At 36.8% G+C, this 26,595-nt stretch overlaps 1 protein-coding gene across 1 annotated transcript; it reads right to left on the bottom strand.

Annotated features, from left to right (window-relative positions):
* On the bottom strand, positions 1-26,583 carry DCAF13 (DDB1 and CUL4 associated factor 13). Its single transcript, XM_009213456.4, has 11 exons — positions 26,255-26,583; positions 22,001-22,200; positions 21,371-21,478; positions 16,321-16,410; positions 15,211-15,366; positions 11,403-11,480; positions 9,307-9,389; positions 7,138-7,302; positions 2,693-2,828; positions 1,337-1,500; positions 1-179 (listed from the first exon to the last, which is right to left on the bottom strand). Exons 1-11 carry the CDS (start codon positions 26,556-26,558, stop codon positions 92-94), a joined length of 1,572 nt encoding a protein of 523 aa, XP_009211720.3. The 5' UTR covers positions 26,559-26,583; the 3' UTR covers positions 1-91.
* Between the last annotated feature and the right edge of the window lie 12 nt (positions 26,584-26,595).

Raw genomic sequence — 26,595 nt, 5'->3', positions numbered from 1 at the left:
TGCAATTAATCTAGTACCAGCACTTTTATTTGTAGAGTTCTCAAATCAAAAGTAACAAATAATTATACATCAGGATTGTTAGGAATACCAATTATTTTACAACTGCCACTATATGTTTCTTCTTCTCTGACACAATTGGCACAGATCCAGGCTTGCTGTGTTTAATACGATTCACTTCCCTAGAAATAAAATAAACAAAATATAAGCAAGTTTATGAGAATTCATCTTAAAACTTTCTCAGAAAAATCAAAGCATTTTCTTTCACTAGAAAAACATCTATTTAAAAAAATAATTTCACAACGACAATAGGTGAAAGGAAGTTAGTACCAAGAAATCAACTTTACTTATTTAATTGCTTCTTATCCTATTTACCTAACAGGGTCCTTTACTAAGTCTAAAAACCTGCCACAGTTAATACAATTTCTAAAAGTGATTCTACCGCAACATCTACCCAAAGACAGAGAAATAATAGCCATTTGTATATTCTAAATGAAAAATAAAGACCTCTTAGAATTTCATGCATGACTTTAAGTATTTCAAAGAAAAGAATATTTCACAGGGGAAATGGTGGTAGTGGCAGTAGCTCTGCTCTATATCCAAAATGATAGATGTCATGTTATAATAAAGTATATTAGAAAACTTTTACTTAAGAGCTCTACTATAGATTAATTCTTTAACTTGGAAGTACACAAAATCTCTGAATTCCAGCTACATCAGAAATTATTTTTAAAACATTATTTACAATAATTTTTTAATATGAGCAAGTGTTTTCTTATTTTGGTAATTCATTTTCCTTGTTTGTCCTTTAAACATAATTCTCAAAAACAGGTAATTGAAATTCTCCCATTCTCAGATAGTCATTGCTTCCCTTTATCGGGAAAAGGAAAAAAAAATGGCCTTCTGGGCCGGGTGTGGTGGCTCACACCTGTAATCCCAGCACTTTGGGAGGCTGAGGTGGGCGATCACGAGGTCAGGAGATCGAGACCATTTTGGCTAACATGGTGAAACCCCGTCTCTACTAAAAATACAAAAAATTAACAGGGCATCGTGGCGGGTGCCTGTAGTCCCAACTACTCAGGAGGCTGAGACAGGAGAATGGCATGAACCCGGGAGGCGGAGCTTGCAGTGAACTTAGATTGTGCCACTGCACTCCAGAGTGAGACTCCGTCTCAAAAAAAAAAAAGGCCTTCTGTAGAAGTCTTCAAACACATCACTAATGTACCATTAAATAACAGCACATAAACTACTCCCTTGAATGGCAGTTGTTTGTTTTCGGTGAGATTAGAGCAGAAGTCAGAAAAGGGTAATAGATAGAGTCAAATGCCTCAAAACATACTTTCGTCGACGAGCTTCTTTCATGATGCGCTGTTCCTGAATCTGGCTGTAGATAGATTTTGGTAGATGTCGATGACGAGCTATACGTTTTATATGAGGATAATGCTGAAATTTCTCCTTCAATTTCTGGTTATAATCTTTGGCTGCTTTTTCTCGTGATGTAAGCTGAAAATACACATTTTAGTATCTTAATGAACAGTGTGTTGTTTTGCTTCAGTATAAAGAAACTAGAAAGCACCCTTTTCCCCCAAACCTAAACTTTTATGATATGCAACCAAAATTACCAATGTACTTCTACACTTTACAAGGTTATATTAGTAACACTAGCTCTGCAAGCACTGAATTTCCTTTTAGGCAACACACTCGCCATGTAGAATAGATGCCACCCAGTAGAAAGCAGCAGTGCTGAAGGAGTAGGGCCGTGTGGATCACTGAGTTGAACCTTCCCTAGGCATCAATAACATAGAAAAGCACCTAAATCACTCACTGAAAATTCTGGGGGTGGGTAGGGAGGTGAGTTAAACATAGTGAAACAGAGAAGTAAAAATAGGTATCCAATTCCATAAAAACTAGCCTTTGTTTAACAAATGTTAAGGATGATATAATTTAGAGGAACATTTAATGATGGACCTAGGCACAATGCAATACTTATCAATCATTAAACTTAAAACAGAATTGCCTCTGATTTTCCTATCAGGGCTAAGTAGGAAATAATTCACACTTACTCTTTACTTCTTAAACTTAGTATTTATTTCTAATATAAACACTTTGTATGTTTCTTATAGAAAATATGGGACATTTAGAAAAACATCAAGAACAAAACAAAATCAACCATAATCCCCTATCCTGGAGGTAACTAGCCAGTGATAACACCTGCTATTTTTTCATGGAATCTTTTTTAAAGTCTGAAGCTTTCTGTATTTATTAAACATTCCATTGTGTCTTTGATATTAAAAGATCTCCCAGGGACTTGCAGCCTTTGAGTTGCTGGATGACTATTTCTCTAACAAAAGAGATACAAGCTCTTAAGTTCTGAGCTTCTAGTTCCTGCATCTTCTGTCCCTACCTCAAGCAAAACACAAAATACCAATAAGACTCCATATTATCAAACATCTGAATTAATAAAGGTATTCTGAAGGTCTTAAATGTCAATTTGAATGTACAGTGTCTCCAATAGATCAGAATGAAACAAACAATTATCAATACAACCTTGTCCATTTATTGCTAACTTATTTTTTTATCACAGCTATGTCAATTTGATCAAAATACCCAAAAATACCAAAAAGTAAATTTTCACAATGTAATATCTAATAAAATTAGAAATCAGCTTTATGACAAAGAAAATGAATTCTCTTACCACACCCAATTTTTCAGAAGCATTAGCTTTCCAAAGGCGAATGTTCATTTCATCAGATCCACACATAATATACTTGCTGTCAGAAGTCCATTTTACACAGATAACATGCTGCATTCTCTTTGTGTGATATACCTCCCTATAGAAAAGGAACTAAGTTAAAACCCTTTGGATTTTGGTACAGATTTTCTTTGAGTAACCACTGCCTATTAAGTATCAGGATATCATTTCTGAGTCCTATAGGAGTATAAAATAAAAATTCAAATTATTGTCAATGCATTTTTATTGAACCCAACTAATAACGTTCTGTGTTAAGTGCTGGGGTATTAAACAAATCTCCGCTCTCAGAGACCTTACTATCTAGTAAGAGAAATAAATATGAACAAACTAAGCAAAATCAGATGTACAGAAAAGTTCACAGAATAAAAGCATAAAATGCAAACAAAATATGATGTTCAACTGAGGTAACTTTGTAACAATAAGAAAGGACTTGATCTTAAAAGGCCTCTTCCCCGTATCAAATCAATTCAGGTCAACACACTTTTTTCTCCCTTCATTTTACTGAAAAAGAAAGAAATGCAATGGTCTTCAAAGAGTACCTCCTGATATGCTGAATCTAATGCCAGAATTTTGTTTTGGTTAAATTGTTTAAAAAGCTTAATTAATTAGACCAGGCTGGCCAACATGGTGAAATCCTGTCTCTACTAAAATTACAAAAATTAGCTGGGTGTGGTGGCACACACCTGTAATCCCAGCTAGTCGGGAGGCTGAGGCAGGAGAATCACTTGAACCTGCGAGGTAGAGGTTGTAGTGAGCCAAGTTCATGACACTGTACTCCAGCCTGGATGACAGAGTGAAATTCTGTCTCAAAAAAAAAAAAAACAAAAAAAACCTTAATTAAAGTGAGTTGATGATTTACATGTGTGAAAAGAGAGGGCTACAGAAGTGTCTGATAAGTTGAGGTAGGAATCATTTAATAAGTGGAGATGTCAAATACCTATTAGGAAAGGCTGTGAAATATGCTGGCTAAATTCACAGGTGATACTATATTAGTAAGTGTTAAGAAGGGCATTAAAAAGCAAGTAAAATACAAGGTCAGAAAAAGTAAGATGAAACTTCTGGATAAATAAAATTTCTGTGTCTGGATTAAATTATTCAAAATGCAGAGTATATAAACAGGAAGGAAACAGGCTCAATAAACTATGCACTCAAAACAGAATGACTAAATCAAATATTCATACCTATAAAAAATATCTCTAAAGTAGGCAAGGTGTGGTGGCTCACACCTGTAATCTCAGTGCTTTGGTAAGAGGATTACTTGAGCCCAGGAGTTTAAGACTAGCCTGCGTAACATAGAGAGACCCCATACCTACTAAAGATAAATTTTAAAAATTAGCTAGGTGTGGTGCTGCTCAGGAGTCTGAGGTAGGAGGATCACTTGAGCCCAGAAGACAGGGGCTGTAGTGAGCCGTGTGGCATCACTGCACTCTAGCCTGGGTGACAGAGCCAGATTCCGTCTCAAAAAAAAAAAAAATCTCTCAACCATACTCACAAAACTAGTCTTTTACACTGTTTCTGATAGGTATGTTTTAAGCACTTTGATAAACCATAAGAAATTTATTTTTAAAAGATGATTAAAAAGAATGTCCTATTAAAATGAAAACTAGATGATAGACTGCTTTTTCTTCTCCCCCTCAATGCTCTGCTTTTGAAGACTCATTTCTTGTAATCTCCATATACCTAAGAACCCTTTTTTCCAAAGCAGTATAATGCATTTGAAGTAGGGAAATTCAATCAGGCTTCCATAACCATTAAACATAATCTGTTCATGCAGTAGACTGGTCAAATCCAATGGTTATTAGTCACTTAAGTAACTGAGAATCCTCCTCAATGGTAAACTATGCTGAGTTCTTAACTTCTAGATATGTTTATGTCTGCATATATTCTAAGTTTATTAAGCTCACCAAAAGTTCTACTATTAGGGGCCGGGCACGGTGGCTCCAACCTGTAATTCCAGCACTTTGGGAGGCCGAGACGGGCGGATCACGAGGTCAGCAGATTGAGACCATCCTGGCTAACATGGTGAAACCCCGTCTCTACTAAAAAAACACAAAAAACTAGCCGGGAGAGGTGGCGGGCGCCTGTAGTCCCAGCTACTCGGGAGGCTGAGGCAGGAGAATGGCGTAAACCTGGGAGGCGGAGCTTGCAGTGAGCTGAGATCCGGCCACTGCACTCGGGCCTGGGCAACAGAGCCAGACTCCATCTCAAAAAAAAAAAAAAAAAAAGGTTCTACTATTAGGAGACAAATACATTTTTAAAGGCTTAAATTTTTTATATACACAGTCACACTAATTTTTCCATGTGAACACTATTAATTTACTTGTTTGTTCAGTAAATACTGAATGAACTTCCAACAAAAGCCTACTTTCAAATACTGACTTAACTGTAGTTTTAAAAAATTTACTCAAAATTTATTTTAAAAATATTATGCTTTAGCCATTTTAAGGTCTTTTAAAGGAAAATATTTTTTAAATACAGATTATTCATCCAAGCACGAGTTATTTGATGTTTATAATGATAGGAAACAAACCACAGAAACAAATTAGAACTGGCTTTCCAGCAGATAAAGGCAAAGGTCAGAGGGAACACCATTTATATCTAAACACAACAGGACGTTAACACATATTAAGACTGTGATTACAAAACCTCCAAACGACATCAGGAGACAATTCCTTGGAAATGAAATAGAAGAACCCTTTTATACAATTTTGGAATAATGTGAGCTTTCTAGCTAGACCTACATTCAGCTGTCCATGCTAGCTTTGGAATAATTCAGCCTGAACTCAGCTGCTGGCCCTTTGGAATCATAGGTCTATTTTTTTCTTTGTTCTCTTCTCATTCTTTGCGTCTACTTATGTATCATGTTGGAAAAATATTATCCTACTACCTTTGGAAGTTGTGGTGCCAAGAAATGATGGAGGACCATATTCTCTTGATTCTCAACATTTTCCAGAGGTGTGAGAAAAATGAAAGCTATTAGTCTTGCCTTGGGCCTAAATAAATAATCCCAAAAAACCCCTCATGACAATTAGGAGAATATCAAGGCAGCGACAAAGGAAGCAATAGTCACATAGGAACACATAGCAGAAGCTCTACAACAGAAATGATGAAATGAAGATCAAAGTCATCAAAACACTCCTGTCAGTACGCTTCTAACTGAAACACCTTCAAAATCAGATAAACAGTGATAATGACAATTATCTGCTGACAATGACGATACATGGTTTAGAAATTCATATGGCTTCCTCAAATTACAGTGGAAAAAGACACAAATATCACAAGTAAAACAGCAAAGAGTTAGATAAGTAGATTGGCTATGACCATAATCATCCAATTATCGTAATTTTTTGAGAAAAATTATTTCCATTTATTTGGATTTATTTTATGCATGCTTCTAGGAACACATCTAAAGCATTACTAAGGAACAATGGGAATGTGTGTAACAGCTCTTTGTAAACCATAATTCACTACACAGGGGGCTGTATCTGTACAGGACTTAAAGTCAGTCTATGAAGCGAAAACTAGAGAACAAAATTCCCCTTGCAAACTCTTTAAAATGCCATCATTTTCTGGTAAACTACCTCTATACAAAAATATGATACAATAGATGTATAAATAGAGACTGTATTTAATAACATATAGTATGTAGTAAAGGGCCAAACTATACAAAACACAATACAAATATTAAATATTAGAATCACACTCAAGGTGCTTACAGAATGAGACACACACACGAGACTATGGGACAGCTGAGTATTCAAATCTCCTACCTCTCATCAACCAAGCCATACACCTACTAAAGTAAAATCGAGGAGGATGGTCTTGACAATTTAAACTTACTTTTATTTCTTTTTTAATTTTTGGTTTGGTGTACAGAGTTGGATTTGACTAAGCAAAAAGTAACAAATGTATTATTACTAATTTTTCTTAAACTGTATTGGGGCAAAAAACTTTATTAAACTTCAGGTACCCTCTCAGAAAAGATAAATAATAATCAGGACAAAGAAAAATGAAACAAAAATAGTCATATGACATTTTGGTCAATGATAGACTGCATACATGACAGTGGTCCATTAAGATTATAATACTGGATTTTTACTGTACTTTGTCTATGTTTATATATGTTTACATAAACAAATACCAATGTGTTACAACTGCCCACAGTATTCAGCACAGTAACATACTGAACAGATTTGTAGTCTAGGAGCAACAGGCTACACCATATGACCACACAGCCTTAGGTGTGCAACAGGTTATACCGTCCAGTTTTGTTTAAGTGCACTCTATGATGTTCACACAATGATGAAATCGCCCAACAACTCATTTCTCAGAATGTATCCCCATTGCTGTGACCTAAGAATATAAATGGTTTACTGGTAGGCACATACCTGCTTCGACTTTTGTCTACAGGAAAGATTCGAATAGATTTATCGAAACTAGCAGACACAAACTCCTTCCCAGTGGGAGAGTAATCCACATCAAGCACTGCAGATACATGATCCATATGGACCATTACAGGAGTGTCCAGTGCACGCATATCAAAAGTATATAAGCTGTAAAAGAATTTTAAAATATTTGACACATTATTTCTAGAAAGATGCCATATGCAGTACTAAAAGATACCAGTGAAAACAAGACCCATATGCAAAACAATGCACATCTAAACAAAAAGCTCAATGCTGTACACAAGCAGGTGAGGGATAAGGAAAAATTTCAGCAGTTTTTATGATGCCTTAAGACTCCACTTACATATACACCGACACATTTTCCTCCTTATAAATCTCATTGTAGAAAATGTGGAAATTTCAAAAAAGTACACAGAACAAAAATTACCTTTAATTCTGCTACCCAGAGGCCAGTTATTTAGTGCAGCATAATTTTTTAAAAAACCTTTTCACCATACTATTTAAATGCATACTTTTAATGAAATTGAAATACTATGTAAAGCTCTATATTCTGGTATTTCATGTAGCATATTAATGAGCATTACCCATGTTATTAAACAATCTTTGAAAATATTTTAATGGCTGTATATATAAGTTCAAATAATTTATTTCCCTATATATTTTTATTATACTTGAAGTTCTAGGGTACATGTGCACAACATGCAGGTCTGTTACATATGTATACATGTGCCATGTTGGTGTGCTGCACCCATTAACTCATCATTCACATTAGGTGTATCTCCTAATGCTATCCCTCCCCCCTCCCCCCACCCCACAACAGGCCCCGGTGTGTGATGTTCCCCTTCCTGTGTCCAAGTGTTCTCATTGTTCAATTCCCACCTATGAGTGAGAACATGTGGTGTTTGGTTTTCTGTCCTTGCGATATTTCCCTATATTTTAATAGTTTCCAACGTTTTATTATAAATAATGCTTAATAAAATCCCAACGTTTGGATTTTTTGCTGTATTACTCGTCTTTTATTGCCTTTAACTGGAAGATGTCACTTAATTTCAAAACATCAATAAAGATTAAAAAAAAAAAAGCTTCAATTACTGTGGTTTGGTATTGCTAGTTAATGAGAGTCTAATTGAGCTTCTTTTATTATTTTAAGACACCAGGGTCTTGTTCTGTTGGCCAGGCTGGAGTGCAGTGGCCCAATCACAACTCACTGCAACCTCAAACTCCTGGACTAAACCTATTTTTAGCAGAAAGTCATAAAAGATGCTTTTAGTTGGCACCACTAAAACATCATATAATAAATCCTTTTATGAGCTAATACTACTTTTTTGCTTTCAAATCTATATAGTGGAACATAAAACAATACAGAAAATCTAAAGTTCAATCCACCAACAACCTTCTGCCTTGTTAAAAAAACATGTATTAAGAATCTATCAAAGGCATAACACTATAATAAATGCTTTGTGGAAAAAAAAGAGAAGACACTCTTTCCTCCCTGGGAGATTAATCTCCCTGCTTTAATATCTTAAAAAGGGGATAACGTGCATGTCCCACCTACCTTATATGGATACTGAAAAGATAACCATAATTTTTCTTCCGTCTGACTGAATAGTGATAGCTGATGACTACATGAGTATCAGCTACCTGATACTCACTGCAATACAAACATTGCAGGCAGATATTTTCATTTCCATTAAAACATGTATGCTTCAGTCATTATTTATAAGATCTACATCAAACATCAGCCAACTTCTTCTGTAAAGGGCCAAATGGCAAACATTTTCAGGCAAGTGGGCCATAAGGTCTCTGCTGCAACTATTCAACTCAGGCATTATAGCACAAAAGCAGCCATATCAAATATATAAATACGTGGGTGTGACCATATTCCAACAAACCTTTATAAAAACAGGCAACAGAAAGGATTTGGTCCACTAGTTGTTTACTGTCCTTGGTCTACATCATTCTAAATACTGACAAAATAAATACTTTTCTAAGAAGTTCTTCTCCAATTTGGAAAACTTTTTAAAGCTAAACAAATGAGTTTTCAAACTTTATAGGTATACCTACCTAGTGGTATATATTTTATTAGTACGACTTATACAATTAAGCCATTCCTGATAGAAATACACAAGTTTTTAAAAGAGGGAAACTTACTTATAATCTTCATTTGCTGCTGTAAAAATGAAAGCTTCCATAGGGTTCCAACAGATTGTATTTGTTCTCATATCTAAGATAACCTGAGAAAGGAAGCATATACTATCCCATTACTATGAAATTAATTACCTCTAAAATGGATAAATTTCCCACTTCCTTTCGCTTTTTTCCCCCACTGATTTAAGCAAATATTTCATAAACACCTATTATGTGTAAAGTACTCAGCTCAGTGCAATGGGAAGAGAAAGCAATCAGTAATTGCTTCTTAAATACACAGGCATAGTAGTAAATATAAAAGCAGAAATGATTAATTCCCAGTCCCCTAATCTCAAACAACTTATAGTTTAGTCAGAAAAATGTGACACATAATAAAAGTTAAAATATAAACAATAAAGTAACAAATGACTAAGTATCAAATTAGGGGCAAAATTAATGGTGAGCTTAGGGTTAACATAGAGAACTGTTTCTAAAGACAAGTATGATTTGAACTGACCTGTAAAGGATCAGTAATTCAGTGCTTCTCAATGGGAACACTATTGGCATTTTGAGCAGGATTATCTTTTGTTGTGTATTGACTATCCACTGTAGGATGTTTTGTCACTCAGGGACCTCCCACTAAATGTCCCTCTTGCATTCCCAGAACTGTACCTGGTAGGGGACTACAACCCCTGATTAAGAACTACTACATTTATGAGAGAAAGGATAAAAGAAACACTGATAGACTAGTCGAGCAAAGAAGCAATACAAAGTAGCAGTGTTTAACAATCCCTACATCTGTCAAAGTGACCTACATGTAACAAACTCCAATTCCATGTTACCTTACTGACTAAAAGAAATAAATGAGTTGCAAATTAGAACCAGATTTCAGAGCACCTTGAAAGCCAGGCTACATTTTCTTCAACCTAAAATTAATGGAGCTCCATTAAAAACTGAGAATGTGCAAAGCAGGAGGCAATAATAACGAAAAATAAACTAAATTAAAAAAAAAAAACAGAATGAGTGTTAGGTAGGTGGGAGGGGGCAGAAATGACCGTTTATTAAACTAGTACCTCATGTCAGCATTCTGCTAAATGCTTAAAGTATCATGTTTTATTCTTGGCAAAGTGCTGTGAGATAGTTATTAATACCACCACTTTACAGGAGAAACACAGATTAGGTTAACTTGCTTAACGTCTAAGACCAAAGTTCGTACAGGATCTTCCCATTAAATCACATGAATGAGTGAAATGATATAAGTGGTACTTTGGAAAGATTTATCATATTTATCTATTTCAAACTTCAATGAATGTACTCTCCTAGTATCTCCAGTTTATTACCTGTTGTAAAAATGATTTAGGAATAACAAAAGCAAGTATTAAAAGCATTTCTTTTGTATGTGGACTATGAAAACAGACTTGTGGCATCTGAATGATGTCCAGCCCTGTCACTCAAAATTCTAGTACCTGAAATGAACTTTACACCCTTTTACTTACAATGGCACTCCTTTCCTTACTTATAGACAGTAGGCCTGTCTCCCGCTTGAGAGTTAGCTTAAGGTTGTATTATTAGCTTTGATATCTAAGTCCTGAAATTACTACTTTAGAATTGTTAGGAAATCTGTTACTTTGAACAGGATAGTGCTTGCCTAAATGTCAAACTAGTATTGATCAGCATGTAACTGAACAAAAAAAAAGCTGGTTATGTGAATGAGTTCTAAAACTTTCTGGAATAAAATATTGTATATGTCATATGATAATCATGGGGCTTGAATTTTACTGAATATTATTTGAATATTATTACATGGTTAAGTAATGGGATGCAATACCCTTAAGAACTTTCAATTCAGTAAGTATTAATTAGAGGCCTAAAATGTACTGGCATCATGGAAGACACAAGGATGATGGCTAGGATACAATACCTAGTAGAAATTTAAGAGTCTCTAAAAAGCAATGAGGAGCTGAAAGAACATGGCTATCATCATGGAGAGTTCTAAGAACATCTGTATAAAAAATTTTTTTAATTCTGAGAAAATATTTGCTCCATATTTTTAGTCACTCTATTTACAGAGGAATATATAATACCAACTGTATGAAGCAAAAGTCAAAACTGAAACTCACCTTTTTCAAAGGAGTAGCTTGCCTCATATCGTACAGTACTATATTCCTGTCAGATGCACAACTTCCCAAGAGAAAAGTCTAAAAACAAGTAAAACAATCACCAGTTAAAAGCCAGACCTGGCAGCAAACCACATCCATTCAGTAAACAAATTATTTAATTGCCCTTAATATTTATGTTAAAAAACAAAGTCAACTTTAAGAGGGTACAATAAATTATCCATAATCTCAGCAACTTAAACCAAGTATTTTCATTGTAAAATCCCCATGCTTGTATTTTATTTTATTTATTTATTTATTTAGAGACAGAGTCTTGCTCTGTCACCCAGGCTGGAGTGCAGTGGCACAATCTTGGCTCACTGCAACCTCTACCTCCCAGGTTCAAGCAATTCTCATGCCTCAGCCTCTGGAGTAGCTGGGATTACAGGGGTGCGCCACCACAATGGGCTAATATTTTGTATTTTTAGTAGAGACAGGGTTTCACCATGTTGCCCAGGCTGGTATGGAACTCCTGACCTAACGTGATCCACCTGCCTCAGCCTCCCCAAGTGCTGGGATTACAGGCATGAGCCACCGTGCCCGGCCCCCATGCATGTATTTTAGACGTCAGGGATGATAACGTACAGATATTACCATGTTCTAATTTGTAATAAAATGTATTTTACTTATCCACTCTTCAACTTAAGACTTGTTTCCTGTTTTTTACTGTTATAAGTAATACTTCAATAAACATTTCCCCCCCCATATTTATCTCTTTTGAATTATTTCCTTAGGATAAAATTTCATGAATGACATTACTGAATCAAAAGGTATGAACAACTTTATAGCTTTTGATATTTAGGGCTAATTATTTTCCAAAGAGCTGTACCAGTATACACTACAATGTGGGATACGTCCATTTTAATGCAACTGGGCAGCACTGGGTAGTGTCATTTAAAAGTTACTATCTGTATGACAGTATTTCCTAGCTGTATAAATTTATTGTTTTATTAGTAGTTAAATGTTCCTTTATGTTTAACTCTCTATAAATTAGGCCTGTCTTTTGTCCAACTGTTTGAAGATTTTTCTAATTATTTTATTTTATTTATTTATTATTTATTTTTTTTTTGAGACGGAGTCTCGCTCTGTCGCCCAGGCTGGAGTGCAGTGGCCGGATCTCAGCTCACTGCAAGCTCCGCCTCCCGGGTTCCCGCCATTCTCCTGCCTCAGCCTCCCGTGTAGCTGGGACTACAGGCGCCCGCCACCTCTCCCAGCTAGTTTTTTGTGTTTTTTTAGTAGAGACGGGGCTTCACCATGTTAGCCAGGATGGTCTCAATCTGCTGACCTTGTGATCCACCCGTCTTGGCCTCCCAAAGTGCTGGGATTACAGGCTTGAGCCACCGCGCCCCGCCTAATTATTTCATTTGTAAGTCAATTAAAAATGTGCATGGTACTTACATAACCCCTTGGCATTAAGTAAAAGTAAGCCCTTTATCATCCAGTGGATCCCTGAAACCCTCTCTCTGTAGCATCATTCCTCCTTACTCATGGTTCCTGACACTCACAACTATTGGCTTCTGCCTACAATTACTTCCTATTGCAAGTATGGGGGCTGCAAGAAGAGCTATTTACTAAACAGTTGCATGGCCAGCTAACTCCTCCTACTGTCTGTACACAGTTCAAATAACACATCATAAAGCTAATGTTATGATCATGATTTCCTCTCAGTTCTTTCTGAAAGTCTGCTATCTTAATGGCTGCTTTTCGGAGACTTCCCTAGTGAGGTCCCTCAACCTTTCTTGGCTTGTTATGTCAGTGTCACCTCAGGGTCTGACCAGGTTCCATTTCTAAAAAGAAAGACTTTGAACAAAGCAAAACAATCTACCTAGACCAAATGCCAACTTTCACACTGTAAAACGTGCCAATGATCAGCATAAACTTTTGGCTTTACCAGAATTCTACGCTTCAATATTTTTAGAGAAAATTAATTATTAATGATTAGAGGAGACAAATACAAATACACTCCATTTGTTCACAGCAACATGCCCTTTCCATTAAATTTAAAATAGGGTAAGAGACATGCACACCATTTATTTTTACCAGTAAGTTCATAAGGTTAATAGTAATTTAAAAAAAAAAAAAAAAAAAAAAAAACAGCTGAACAAATACAGCTGTTATACAGGCAAGTTTGAAAAACACGGTCACTAGGTCATCCCTAATAATTATGATTTTAGAATTGGTGATCAGCTCTTCTGATACAGATGTTCACCAAAACAGAGAAGCAAAAGACTTTTTTGTTCCTCTAAATAGTAAGAAACAGTGTCTGTTTGGGTTTTGTTTGTGTGTGTTTTCTTTTTTTTTTTTAGTAAGTAATACCATCACCATCTTCAATTTGGAGAGCACTTTTAAAAAATGCTCATATGTTATCAACTTTTACAGCTGGTCCTGCTCTGCAAGAGTAGCTGCCTTTCCATGCATGCCATTTCTCTCTTCTACAACCAAGGGGAACATAAGGAAGGAAGACGGAGGATAGAATGAGAAAGATGTAACAGAGACAGATACTCCAGACCACGCATCAGAAAACTTTTTCTGTAAATGGACAGAGAGTAAGTATTTTAGGTTTTGTGGGCCATATGGTCTCTGTGGCAATTACTCAACTCTGCCATCATAGCACAAAAGCAGCTACCGACAATATGTACGCAAGAGAACATGGCCGTCTTCTAGTAGAGCTCTATTTACAAAAACAGGCAGCGGGGCCACATGTGGCTCACAGACTAGTTTGCCAACCTATTCTAGACCTGTAGCCTCTCTAGAAAGTGTGTGTGTGTGAGCATGTGGTAGTTGCAGGAAGAGTGTCCTCTGACTTCTCAGCAATTCCTCAAAGCCAAGCTCACATCGCGCTGCAGCATCTCATTTTCCAGTACATCATACAAACAACTTTTATACCTATTTTGACTCAACCTTACTTCCTATCCTTTATCAGGTTGAGTCTTTAAGAGCATACACTTGCATATTAGGATTTTTCTCTCATACTACCTAAAATGGTAGCCTCACAATAACTGCTAAAATTGGCTTATATATGCTGTGATTGCCTTTTCTTTCAGCAGGAAAAAAGTATCCCTACTGAGTATTTTGGACAATCAGTTCATCTACTGTTATGTATTAAGAAAAAGTTCAGAGAAAGATCTGGAGTCCAAGGGCTAGCTTAGCCTTCAGGACAGCCTCCATTCCTAAATTCAGACCTAAACAGACAATATGTAGTGGCCAATCTCCAACTCTTCCCTTAGGCCTGGAGGAACTGGGAATCACAATTCAGACTTCTCAGCAAAGAAAAATATAACTATAACTAATTACCATGCAGTTCAACAATAATCACAAATGTTTTTATGAAGCATTGGTACCTTACCAACTACAAATAGACAAAATGATGTCCAATGCTCCTTCTTCTGACCGCCAAGCGGGGTAGAAAAATTAACATTTTCCTAAATGTAAAATGACATAATCTATGGCACGTGAGGTTGAAGGCATGAGTAAAACTAAAGTTAAAACAGGACTATATTTACTTGGATTTTACCCCAATGGGGAAATGCACACACCACTCCTCTAACAATGCTTAACTTTAGTAGCTGGGACTAAACTGCTGGGAAACATGTTGGGATTTGAGGAAAGGTATCAGAACTCATATACAATCAGGAAAATTGACAAAATGCCAAAACACCATTAAAATTCAGACGTTTCTATCATACATTCAAAAGTTTCCTAAACAGAACTGAAATTATTAAGCAATAATAAGGAAACAAAAAGCAAAACATACTTTAAAAAAACACATTACCTCAACTGGGTTAAATTTAACACTACTTATACTGTCAAATCCCCAGGTCATTGAACATATGGGATTAGTTCTTTGTTCATCCCAAATGTCTACTTGCTGTCCACATGTGGCAAAAACAGCTTCTTTCCAGTGATGATCAATCCCAGTATAGACTGTCTTTAAAAGCAAAAAGATTGTTATGAAGAGGATTGTTTTCATTACCAATTCAAATCTGCAGAATAATATTTTAAACATATTTATCTACACTATCTTTTTTTGAGAAAAGTCCTGTTCACAAGGAAACTTCTTTGAAGTCCTTACTTAAAGGAGGAAACAATACCATAAAGAGACAAGACATTTTAAGAATGAAACCAATTTTGTTTTAGAAATTACTAACGTGTTTCCAACTACAAATTATCTCTACCTCATACTCATACCCCATTCCCCTATCCCTTTAAGAACATTTAGAACTTCTTGAAACCTAAAGCAGAACCTATATATTATATACTAACTATAATATTGAAATGACAAAGTGATTTTTAAAATGTATATTTAAAGATTAAATCTAATTTTGGAATTGTTAGGTGAATATAAAAATGTAAACATTATAAAACATGGATAGGCCAAATGTTCTAAATTATTCTTAAGATAAAACTAAACCATCCATCATCTGATTTGCAGAATACTTTGGTAGAAACATTAATAAGATTTATACATGATGCATAATATTATTAAATTTCTTCATTTCCTAAAGGAGTCTTTCAACTAAGAAATTCTGAGTTTTGTGTAAGATCTATGATGATATAAACCGGACAAGCTGAAGCATTTTCTGAACGTCTATCTTTTTCTCCATGGTCTTGCTATAGGAAATGTTTCATTGTATTCTCTAGCTAAAAACAGAAATCAAACTCTACTACAACGAATACCAAAAAAAAAAAAAACTGTTAAAATTCTTTAGCATCAAAGGACCTTAGCTGCATTAAATATTGCGTAAATGGGTCAACAATTACAGCCTGAAGTCTTTCGTTTCTTATTTGCATCTTCTTCCCCATCTTTGGAAATTATAACTATAAAATGGTTTTAAATAAAAGAATTTTAATAAGCAAGCTATTAGTCAATTTACTTTTGTACCTTTCCTAATATCGTATGTAATGGCTCTTCCTCCTCTCCATAGCCTGGCCCATCCATTTTCCACTGCTTCACAGTTTTGTCATCACCAACCTAGAAATATATGTTTTATGATGATGATGATAATGAACAAGTTATAAATTAAAACTTGCCAACACATATATCAAATTATAACTATCTTGTTTAAAAAAGATAACATACCATATCATTCCAGTATACTTATTGATGCATTTATATCCCACCTTGTTTTAGTAGAGATTTGTGACAAATACATAAAGTACATAAAACTAAAAATATAATGAGTAGAGCAAAAGAAAAACAAGAACAGGGGCAAAGTTAGTTCATGCATATTATGATAAACATGGCATTTCAACTTAGAGAAAAAATGGATTATAAAAAATGGTATTATAATATCAGGTTAGTCATTTTAAAAAATTGAGCCAATTTGATGCCTACATGAAAATAAAATTCCAGGTAGTTTTAAATGTAAAAAATAAAATGAAAAACATGAAAATACTGGAGAGAAGGCATTGTTATAATACTGAAGTAGATAAAGTCCTTTTCTGCATGAACTGCAGATACTAAGTCAGTGGTTTTCAAACTGAACTTTGGGCCTCTGGAGGACCCTGAGAACTTTTCAGGGTCCACACGGTCAAAACTATTTTCATAATGTTAGTAAAGACATAGTTTGTCTTTTCACTGTGCTGACAGCTGCATAAATAGTAGAAAAGCAACAGTGAGCTGAACTGTTGGCACGTTAGCCCAAATCAAGGCAAAGCAACCAACTATGGTAATTTAGACATGGGTATTTGGCAGACATGTTCAAGCTATCAGGTGAAACAGACTACAAAACAGAACATATAATATAGTTTGAGGTTGAAAACAAAATCATAAATGTGGTACTATATAACTACATATATACCAAACAGCTAGTTTTAACTTAAAATCTTACATTTATATATTAGATACAATCTATATCCACTTTTTGATAAAAACATTAACAAAGATGTATTTATCTATGGGAAGAATATGAATGTAGCTCTTTCCTTGCAGCAAATTCAAAAAGGAAAACACTTCTTGCAAAACACTTTACAGTGCCCATGAGATGAGAACAGATAAGTGATCAGGAAAGGTTTTGGTACGAAGATTACACAGGGATGTCTTTTGTTGAGGATGTCAATGAACAGAATCCTTAACAACATCCTTGTAATAGACAAAAAGTATTTAATAGGGCTACATCTCATTAACAACTCTGAATCTGAGCCACTGGCACTATAAACTCAATTCTAGAAACCTGATTCTACCGGGAGAATGTAAGATGTAATCTAGGTACCAGGTCTTGACTGACCTGGCTTGACCCAAAGAGACATTTTAGCACCTACAGAACACAGGGTAAACTGTGTCCCCGAGCATCCCATTCCTAAAGACAGCATCCCTCCATCAAGTTTCTGATAGTGTCTGCAAGCTCAAGACTGAATTTCCTTGTAAATGACCAAGATGTTCTGCAGTCTACTGAGTACAAACCTCAGCAGACCACCAATTCTGGGAAAGGTTTTCTCATTTTATAGAAATGAGTAGCCAAACAAGAACATGTGCCTGGCTACAACAACATCTCATCTCCAGGCTGGTTATGCTGAAGAAGGAACTGTTGGTATCATAAATTGGGATATCTTAGTGAAGTTCATGTAATAAAAGTTTATGTTTTGCAACACTGTGTACTAAATTTTTTTAAAACATTCTTAAAGTTGTACTAGCAAGTAGTCTTCACGTGTCTTATCTTTGACAAAGCACACATTACTCAAAAATATCTTTATGGCTGGGCGCGGTGGCTCACACCTGTAATCCCAGCACTTTCAGAGGCCAAGGCGGGTGGATCACTAGGTCACGAGATCGAGACCATCATGGCTAACAGTGAAATGCCGTCTCTACTAAAAATACAAAAAAAAAAAAAAAAGGAAAAATTAGCCAGGAGTGGTGGTGGGAGCCTGTAGTCCCAGCTACTGGGGAGACTGAAGCAAGAGAATGACATGAACCCGGGAGGCAGAGCTTGCAGTGAGCAGAGATCGTGCCATTGCACTCCAACCTAGGCAACAGAGGGAGAGAGACATCTCAAAAAACAACAAAAAAATCTTTTTGAAAAAGGGAGAAACAATGAACTGAGCATGGTGACTCATGCCTGTAATCCCAACACTTTTTGGGAGGCTGAGACAGGCTTCAGCCCAGGAGTTCAACACCAGCCTGGGCAATATAGCAAGATCCTGTCACTTTAAAAAAATAAAGTGGGGGAAATAAGTGGTGAATATGAAACATTTTCAGTCTTTATTCATTTCTTAAAATGTTTTTATCTAATTTACCAATGAAAGTTATATATATTTATGATGTACAACATTGTGTTTTGATATATGTAGGCACTATGGAATGGCTAAACCAAGCTAATTAACATATCTATTACCTCACATACTTATTGTTTTGTGGTGAGAACATTTAATTCACTTTCATAGCAGTTGTCAAGATAGCATATTGTTATTAACTATAATCACCATGTTGTACACTTTCTATCCATTTGAAATTTTGTCTTTTGACCAACATCTCCCCAATCTCCCTCCCTCAAAGCCCCTAGTAATGACCATTTTACTCCATTTCTATGAGTTTGGCTTTTTTAGATTCCACACAAGTGAGATCACATGATATTTGTCTTATTTAACTCAGCATCATGTCCTCCAGGTTCATTCATGTATGCTGCAAGTGACAGGATTTCCTTCTTTCTGAAGGCTGAATAGTATTCCTGTGTGCGCGTGTGTGTACTTTTTTAAAAAATGCATTCATCCACTGCTGGACACTTCAGGTTGATTCCATATCCTGGGTATTGTGAATAATGCTGCAAATGAGCCTTTATTCATTGTAAGCATTAAAATAAATAAATAAATAAATAAAAAATACACTAAGTCTTCTGGCTGAGCTATTAATCAATATATCCAAAAGAATAACCAAGTGTAAGAAGCCTTAGTTGCCATCCATTCCCACTTGCCAACCAATTCCTTGCACAACATTGGGCTTGCAGAGTCAGGCAGCTTATCTGCACCCCTCTAGTGAAAAGTAACTGAATGCTTTGCAAGGAAGCCTATTCTGCTTTTTGACAGCAAGTAAGTTTTTACACCAAAACCAAATCTTTTAACATTAACACCTATTTCCAGTGCCCTCTATGGAGCAACAAATTAGTCTGTTTTCTTTTTCACATGACAATCTTTGAAATTGTAGCTATCAGGTTTCCCAGAAGTCATCTTTTCCCTTTATTATTCTCTTGTAAGCTGGCTTCTGCACCCAGCCAACCTAGAGTGCAACCTACACTTTATAACTCAGTTCAACCTGCTTTTTAGAAAGTCACCAGTAAATCAAGAATAAGGAAGATCTATTTGACTGATTAGTGCATGAGTATACAAAAACTGTTGTATAGGTAGGTCAAAACACTTAGAAAGACATACACCAAACTAACAGTGTTAGAAGTGAAAGACTAAAATTACACGATCTTAACTTTCTATTTTTTACATCTCTACATTCCTAAAATGTTTTTCCCAGTCTTTATTTCTCATTATTCTTTATAGTAGTTCACACAACTGACTATTCCTTCCTCCTAGGACACTATGCTCATTCAGATTCTTTGAGCTCTCTGGATACTCTCAGAGTTTTCCCACTTCCCAGAGGTGGGCATTCCCCAAGGCTACACCCTTGACATCTTTGTATTTCTATATTTTCCTCTTCATTTCCTCCCAATGATGCCGTACTATGGCTTCAATGAATAATTCTGTATTGATGATGACAAGTTCAGCTCTGACCTCCCTCCTGAGCTCCAGACCTGATGACACACATCTTCACTCGAACAGCCCATGAGCGGCCCAGTTTGTCACATCATATCCTTCCCAATGCCACCCTTCCAAACTTCCTAATGCTCCTCAGCAACAGGAACCAACCTCTTCCCAGGCACCTCTCAGTTGTCAAACCTTTCAATCCTCCAAAGTGTTTCTAAATCCAACCACTGATTTCTAGTTTTCAGTCTCCATAATAAGGTAGCCTCTTATTATTGCCTACCAAACTATTAAAATGGCTTTCAAACTGATCACTAACTGCTGTCAAATTATTTAACTCAAAGCACAACTCAGATTTTGTCGTTCCCCTTGTTAAAAAAGACCTCCAATGAACTTGAACTGGTATTTGTACACCAATGGTCATGGCAACACTATTCACAATAGCCAAAAGGTGGAAACAAATCAAAAGCTCATTGATGAATGAACGGATAAAGAAAATGTGACATATACAATGGAATGTTATTTAGCCATAAAAAGAAAGGAAATTCTGACATGTACTACACCATGGATAAACCTTGAAAACAATTATGTTAAGTAAAAAAAGCCAGACACAAAAGGCTTATTCCACATACACAAAATGGTATAATTCTTTAAAATATGTTTCTATTTATATGAGGTACCCAGAATAGTCAAAATCACCAGAGGCAAACTGGTTACCAGGGGTTGGGGACTGAGGGGAAAAGGGAGTTATTGTTTAATGACTCTAGTTTCAGCTGGGGAAGATGAAAAAGTTCTGAAGACGGATGGTGGTGAGGGTTGCACAGTGGTGTGAATGTACCGGATGCCACCAAACTGTGTATTTAAAAACAGATAGTAAATTTTACGTTCCGGATATTTTGCCACACACAGGCATAAAACTTCAATGATTCCTTACTACCTGACTAACAAAAGTACAAATTACTCATCTTAGCACCAAAAATCCTCCAGAGTAAGCCAAACTCTTTCTAGACTCACCTCTCATTAATTCCACTTTTGTGGTAAATTGAGTATTAGTTTAATCATGTTACGTTATGGGGAAGGCTGAATTACATAAAGAAAACTAGTAAGTTTCAAGGTTTAATAAGCTATTTTGCATTGTGAAACTCCAAAAGGGCCTAGGAACAAATAAATGAACTTGAAAAAAATGTATTCAATTAAATTATTCTTACCTATGTCGATCAAATTGAATGACTTAATGGTGTTATACTTACAGTGAAAAAAGAAGTCCCACAAAAGCGAGTACATATTCCTCGTACAAAGCCTTCATGTGCTTGTATTGTACGGATACAATTCCGCTGAGTCAGGTTCCAAATTCTAACCTATGATAAAGCATACTAGGAAATTTCAGTGAACTATAAATGTAAAATGTTCAGGATAAATTCAACATTGACAAGGCTACAAATCACTCTACTGGGGAGCTAAAACAAAAATCCTTTGGATTAAAACAATGCAATGCATATGGATAAGTATATCGACGAGCAAAAAATACAATCTGGCAAATACTCTGTTGATTCCAGTTTAAAGTGTTGCAAAACCTTTTCACTTGCCATAGTAGGAAATTAGGTGTTGACAACATCTTCTGTGAAAACACTCACACTTAAATACTTTAATTATAAAAATGATTTAATTTACTATCAAATTGATCCTTAAACTACTGCATTTATACTTTCTTAGGTTTAAAGAAAAAAATACAAAACTTAGTATTCCTAACAAAATTTAGTCTTGAGAAGTAAATTGAAATCCAATAAAGTAAAACCTACAGTAACTAAAAACTAAAGGAAAAAACATTTGTAATATAACTACTTTTAGTTGAAAATATCAACATTTAGAGTGACACTTGCCTCTCCATCGCATGCCCCAGAAAGGACAGTAGCCAGGTTCTTTGGATGCTTTGCCAAGCAATTGACTCCATCACGGTGACCATCCAGAGACGCAAGGAATGGTTTTGCAAATACTCGTTCCAGTTTGGTAGCATTTAAAGCTCTTACATATTCTCGTGGGACCTCAAAAGGATGTAAAGTAGGATCATAGTTTCTCGGAACTGAAATAAGAATGATTCTTTTTGATAATTCACACTTAATATTTCCTACTGTCTTCCTCAGCTAATCACTCTGTTATTCAATAAGCATTTAGTTAGTGACACTGTTCTATACCTAACACTAAGAATACAAAAGTAGAAAACCTGCTGTTCAGAAATCTTTCTGAAATTACTGGAAAATCATGGGATGCATACATCTTGCAAAACAATTAGACCCTAGATATCTATACATGCAGCCTTTCCCTTTTATATGTCCTAGTACACTCTTCAACTGGGTGGTAAGTGTTCACTGTCAGGGCTTCCAATACACTTTTCATTTGTATTTCCTTATGCCTAGCACAGTTCCTGGGACAAAACATGTGCATGATGTTTGCTCAACAGAACTCTAAGCTTCCTGTGGGGCAGGGAACATTATTAATCTCTGGTGCTAAATACTGTGCTGATAGACACATGAAGTTGTGATTATGATGATATTACACAGCTATTCTTTACTGAGCACTTTCTATGTTTGTTTACTTACTTAAAAAAGACTCACATAAGAGTTCACCAGGTGCCAGGCACTGTTCCAAAAACCTTAATCATTTAATTTCCACAGCATCCTATGTGTTAAGTTCTATTACTATCTCACACTTTATTGATGGGAAAACTGAGGCACAAAGAGGTTAACTAACCTGAATATGACATGATGGAGATAGGATTCAAACCAAGGCAGTATGGCTCCAGAATCTATGTTTTAACTGTCCTGATATGCTGCTAAACACATTGTCTGGGTTAATAATCATGCTTAGGGCCGGGCGTGGTGGCTCACACCTGTAATCCCAGTACTTTCGGAGGCCGGGGTGGGCAGATCATGAGGTCAGGAGATCGAGACCATCCTGGCTAACACAGTGAAATCCCATCTCTACTAAAAATACAAAAAGTTAGCCGGCGGGAGGGTGGTACGTGCCTGTAGTCCCAGCTACTCGGGAGGCTGAGGCAAAAGAATCGCTTGAACCTGGGAGGTGGAGGTTGCAGTGAGCCAAAATCGCGCCACTGCACTCCAGCCCGGCTGACAGAGTGTGACTTCATCTCAAAAAACAAAACAAAACTCTCTCTCTCTATATATATATATAATTATGCTTAGTAATTTTAAGCTCGTATGTCTAAAAAACTCAATGTGTAAAAAGTAAATGCATCTTCTTACCCCATGACTTCACCCTGCTGTTTCTTTCTGACTCCCTGGTAATGGTATTATACCTAACATTCAACAAAGCTCTAGCCTAGGTCATTCTTATGTATTCCATCTTCCATATTCCCTACTACCAAAACTCCAAGTTCTACTCATCATCTCTTTGCAACATTTATCCATCTTTCCCTTTAACTATTTCTAGTAACTTAGTTTTGTTTGTTTTGGTTTTTTTTGAGATGCAGTATCACTCTGTCACCCAAGCTGGAGTGCAGTGGTGTGACTATAGTCTACTGCAGTCTCAACCTCCAGAGCTTAAGTGATCCACCTACCTTAGCCTCTCACCTCAGCCTCCCAAGTAGCTTGGACCTGAGGCATGCACCACCATGCCTCATTAATCTTTAAATTTTTTGTAGAGATGGGGGTCTCTCGAACTCCCGGACTCAAGTGATCCTCCCACCTTTGCCTCCCAAAAAGTGTTGAGTTTATGAGTGTGAGCCACTGCATCCCCAGGCAGTTTGGGTCTTCATTACCTTATACTTGGGCTACTGTAATATCATCCCTACTTGATTTGGTGGCAATTTACACTATTATCAGATGTCATCGTCACTCCTACGCTTAAAACTTCCAGAGGCTCCCTATATAGCAGTCTTCAAACTTTTTGTGTGCCCCATCAATAACAGAGTTTTTGAGCACATCCCTTCTCCTCAACATATGTGTATGTTAATGAAGGCATGTAATTAAAGATTTTTATTTTTTGAGACGGAGTCTCGCTCTGTCGCCCAGGCTAGAGTGCAGTGGCGCCATCTCGGCTCACTGCAAACTCCGCCCCGCCGATTCACGCCATTCTGCTGCCTCAGCCTCCGAGTCTCTGGGACTACAGGCGCCCGCCGCCACGTCCGGCTAATTTTTTTATATTTTTAGTAGAGACAGGGTTTCACCGTGTTAGCCAGGATGGTCTGGATCTCCTGACCTTGTGATGTGCCCGTCTCAGCCTCCCAAAGTGCTGGGATTACAGGCGTGAGCCACCGCGCCGGGCCAAAAAGGTGTTTTTGTTTGTTTGTTTTAAAGAAAAATCTTGATTTAACACCGTAATAGATTTAAAGGTTCTAATTTCAGCTTAATTCAATGTTTGGTTCTAATGGCTACTATTATAAAAAAAAATTCAGGCAGTACTCACTTTCGCACAGTACTGTATTAACTGGATGACATGCATACTGGAATCAATTACCCACTTTGCAAAGTTTCGTGGTTAACAGATGTGATTTCAATCACTGTAAACCTCTCAAAGAGTGGGATTGGTTCAGTTAATATGGTACTGTGCAAATTGCAGAATGCCGCCTGTACTTCACAAAGACAAACATACCCAAAATGATAATGTCCATAGTTGGCTACATTTATTTAATATATTTAATTTTCAGTCTCATCTATCAGTTTTGCAAAGATTATTTTTGAAGTCTAGAAAATTTCCATCTACTCTGATGTCAGCAGCTGTTCCTACAACTAAAATTAGCATTTTAATAATTTCAACAAAGTTTTAAACCCCAACAAGATAGGTCATTTTGTTTCTAAATCTCTTCACGTAGGCAAAAACGAATCTTTATAGATGGAGAAACGGACATTTATAAAGCCACTATTATGCGCTAGGTGCTGTCTAAACACAGTGCATACACGAACATGATTCTTCCCCTTTTTGGACGCTAAGTCTGATGGGAAAGACTATTAACCAAAATAATAATCATGAGACAATGTGATAAACACTGTGATGAAGTGATAGAATCATAGAACACGGGTGCTGAAAGGGTCGGGGCTCATGCAGGAGGTAAGTAGGAACATATTATTGTTCAGTGAAAGTTTTCCAGAGAAAGTGGCTAAACTGGGTAAGGGTGTGTGCCACAGGAAGCCTTAAAAAAGATGACTGAAATGCACTGAGATTGGCAAGAGTGAATACTAAACCACTTGTGGGAAACGTAGTGACTGACAAAAGTGACAAGGAAGGTGGGACCAGAAATTCAAGGACTGGGAATGATGACAAATCTAATTTATATTTTAGAAACATTACTGCCTTGTGACAAACTGTAAACATCTTTTGAGCAAAGACTTCTTAGCAATGCTGACACACATGTTGATAATATCTACTACTCAAAATAGTGAAATACTGTTCTCGCCTCATCTCATCTCGCTTACTCCTCCCTCATTCAAACTCTAATGACACAGCCTTTCTTTCTATACCTTAGGTTCATTCCTGCCTGAAGACCTTTGCTCCTGCTATTCTCTTTACTTAGAACAATCTGCTTATGCATGGTTGGTCCCTTGTCATTTAGGTATCACAAGGTACAATTTATAAGTAGTTAGCAGTCAATAGGGGAACAGACCAGAAAGATTAAATTAATTTCATTTTAACCATTCTTTCATCAAACGTCTTAAGGGATGGTAAGAGAAAACTGAAAACTGATGCTTTTAAATTCATCTTTGTCTCTTCCAACATGCAGAACTAATGTGAAGTAGTAAAGTGGCAAGAGCAGTAGGAAGATTTTTAAAAGCCTGTTTAACTCTCAGCCCTTCAACCCACGAGTTTGGCTCTTTCAAGTCCACTTTTCAGTAATAGGAACCTGAAGACAATCCTAGAGCAGCAGCTGGAATCTTTCTCCACTATAGACAACTATTTCCCACTCACCACTAGAGGAAATTCTTAGAAAAAGGACTTTAACAGACTTTACTTGCTATCCAATTCCGCAGCGACTCTGTAAGCACAAAGTTTGCCTTAGCGAAAGGGAACTTGGGAAGAACCAGCCTGGAGTGCCAGCCTCCCCCGGCTTTACTCCGCGAAAGCCGAGGCTAGACCCAAGGACTCGCGGAAAGCGTCCTTTTCTCCCTACCAACCTATCTTACCTCTCTGTAAGTCCAACTTGGTTTCGCGGACATAATTGTCCGGATTCCGGCTCAGCATCTTCACCTTCATCTTGCTTGCTCCTACGGCCGGACTCCACGGGCTCTCCGGTACGAGTTCCGCCCACCGCCGCCTACTCCCACATGCGACTTCCGCTTTCTCCAGACTACTTCCAGTCACGTGACCCGCGGAGCGGAGGCCGGCTGGCTCAACTGGATCCTGCGGCGCTCCGTAGTTTTGCCGGCAAACGTTAGCAAGGGGCGGTTCTTGCTGTGCAGTGTCTTCCGCGTCCGTGCGCTGGCGCATTTGTGGGCGAGGCAGGGCGGAGACTCGGCCGAGGCTG

The sequence above is a fragment of the Papio anubis genome, chromosome 8 (genome assembly GCF_008728515.1).
Source record: "Papio anubis isolate 15944 chromosome 8, Panubis1.0, whole genome shotgun sequence".
Taxonomy (NCBI): domain Eukaryota; kingdom Metazoa; phylum Chordata; class Mammalia; order Primates; family Cercopithecidae; genus Papio; species Papio anubis.
Note: the sequence above shows the minus strand (reverse complement) of the source record. Positions and strands in the feature narration are given on the sequence as shown.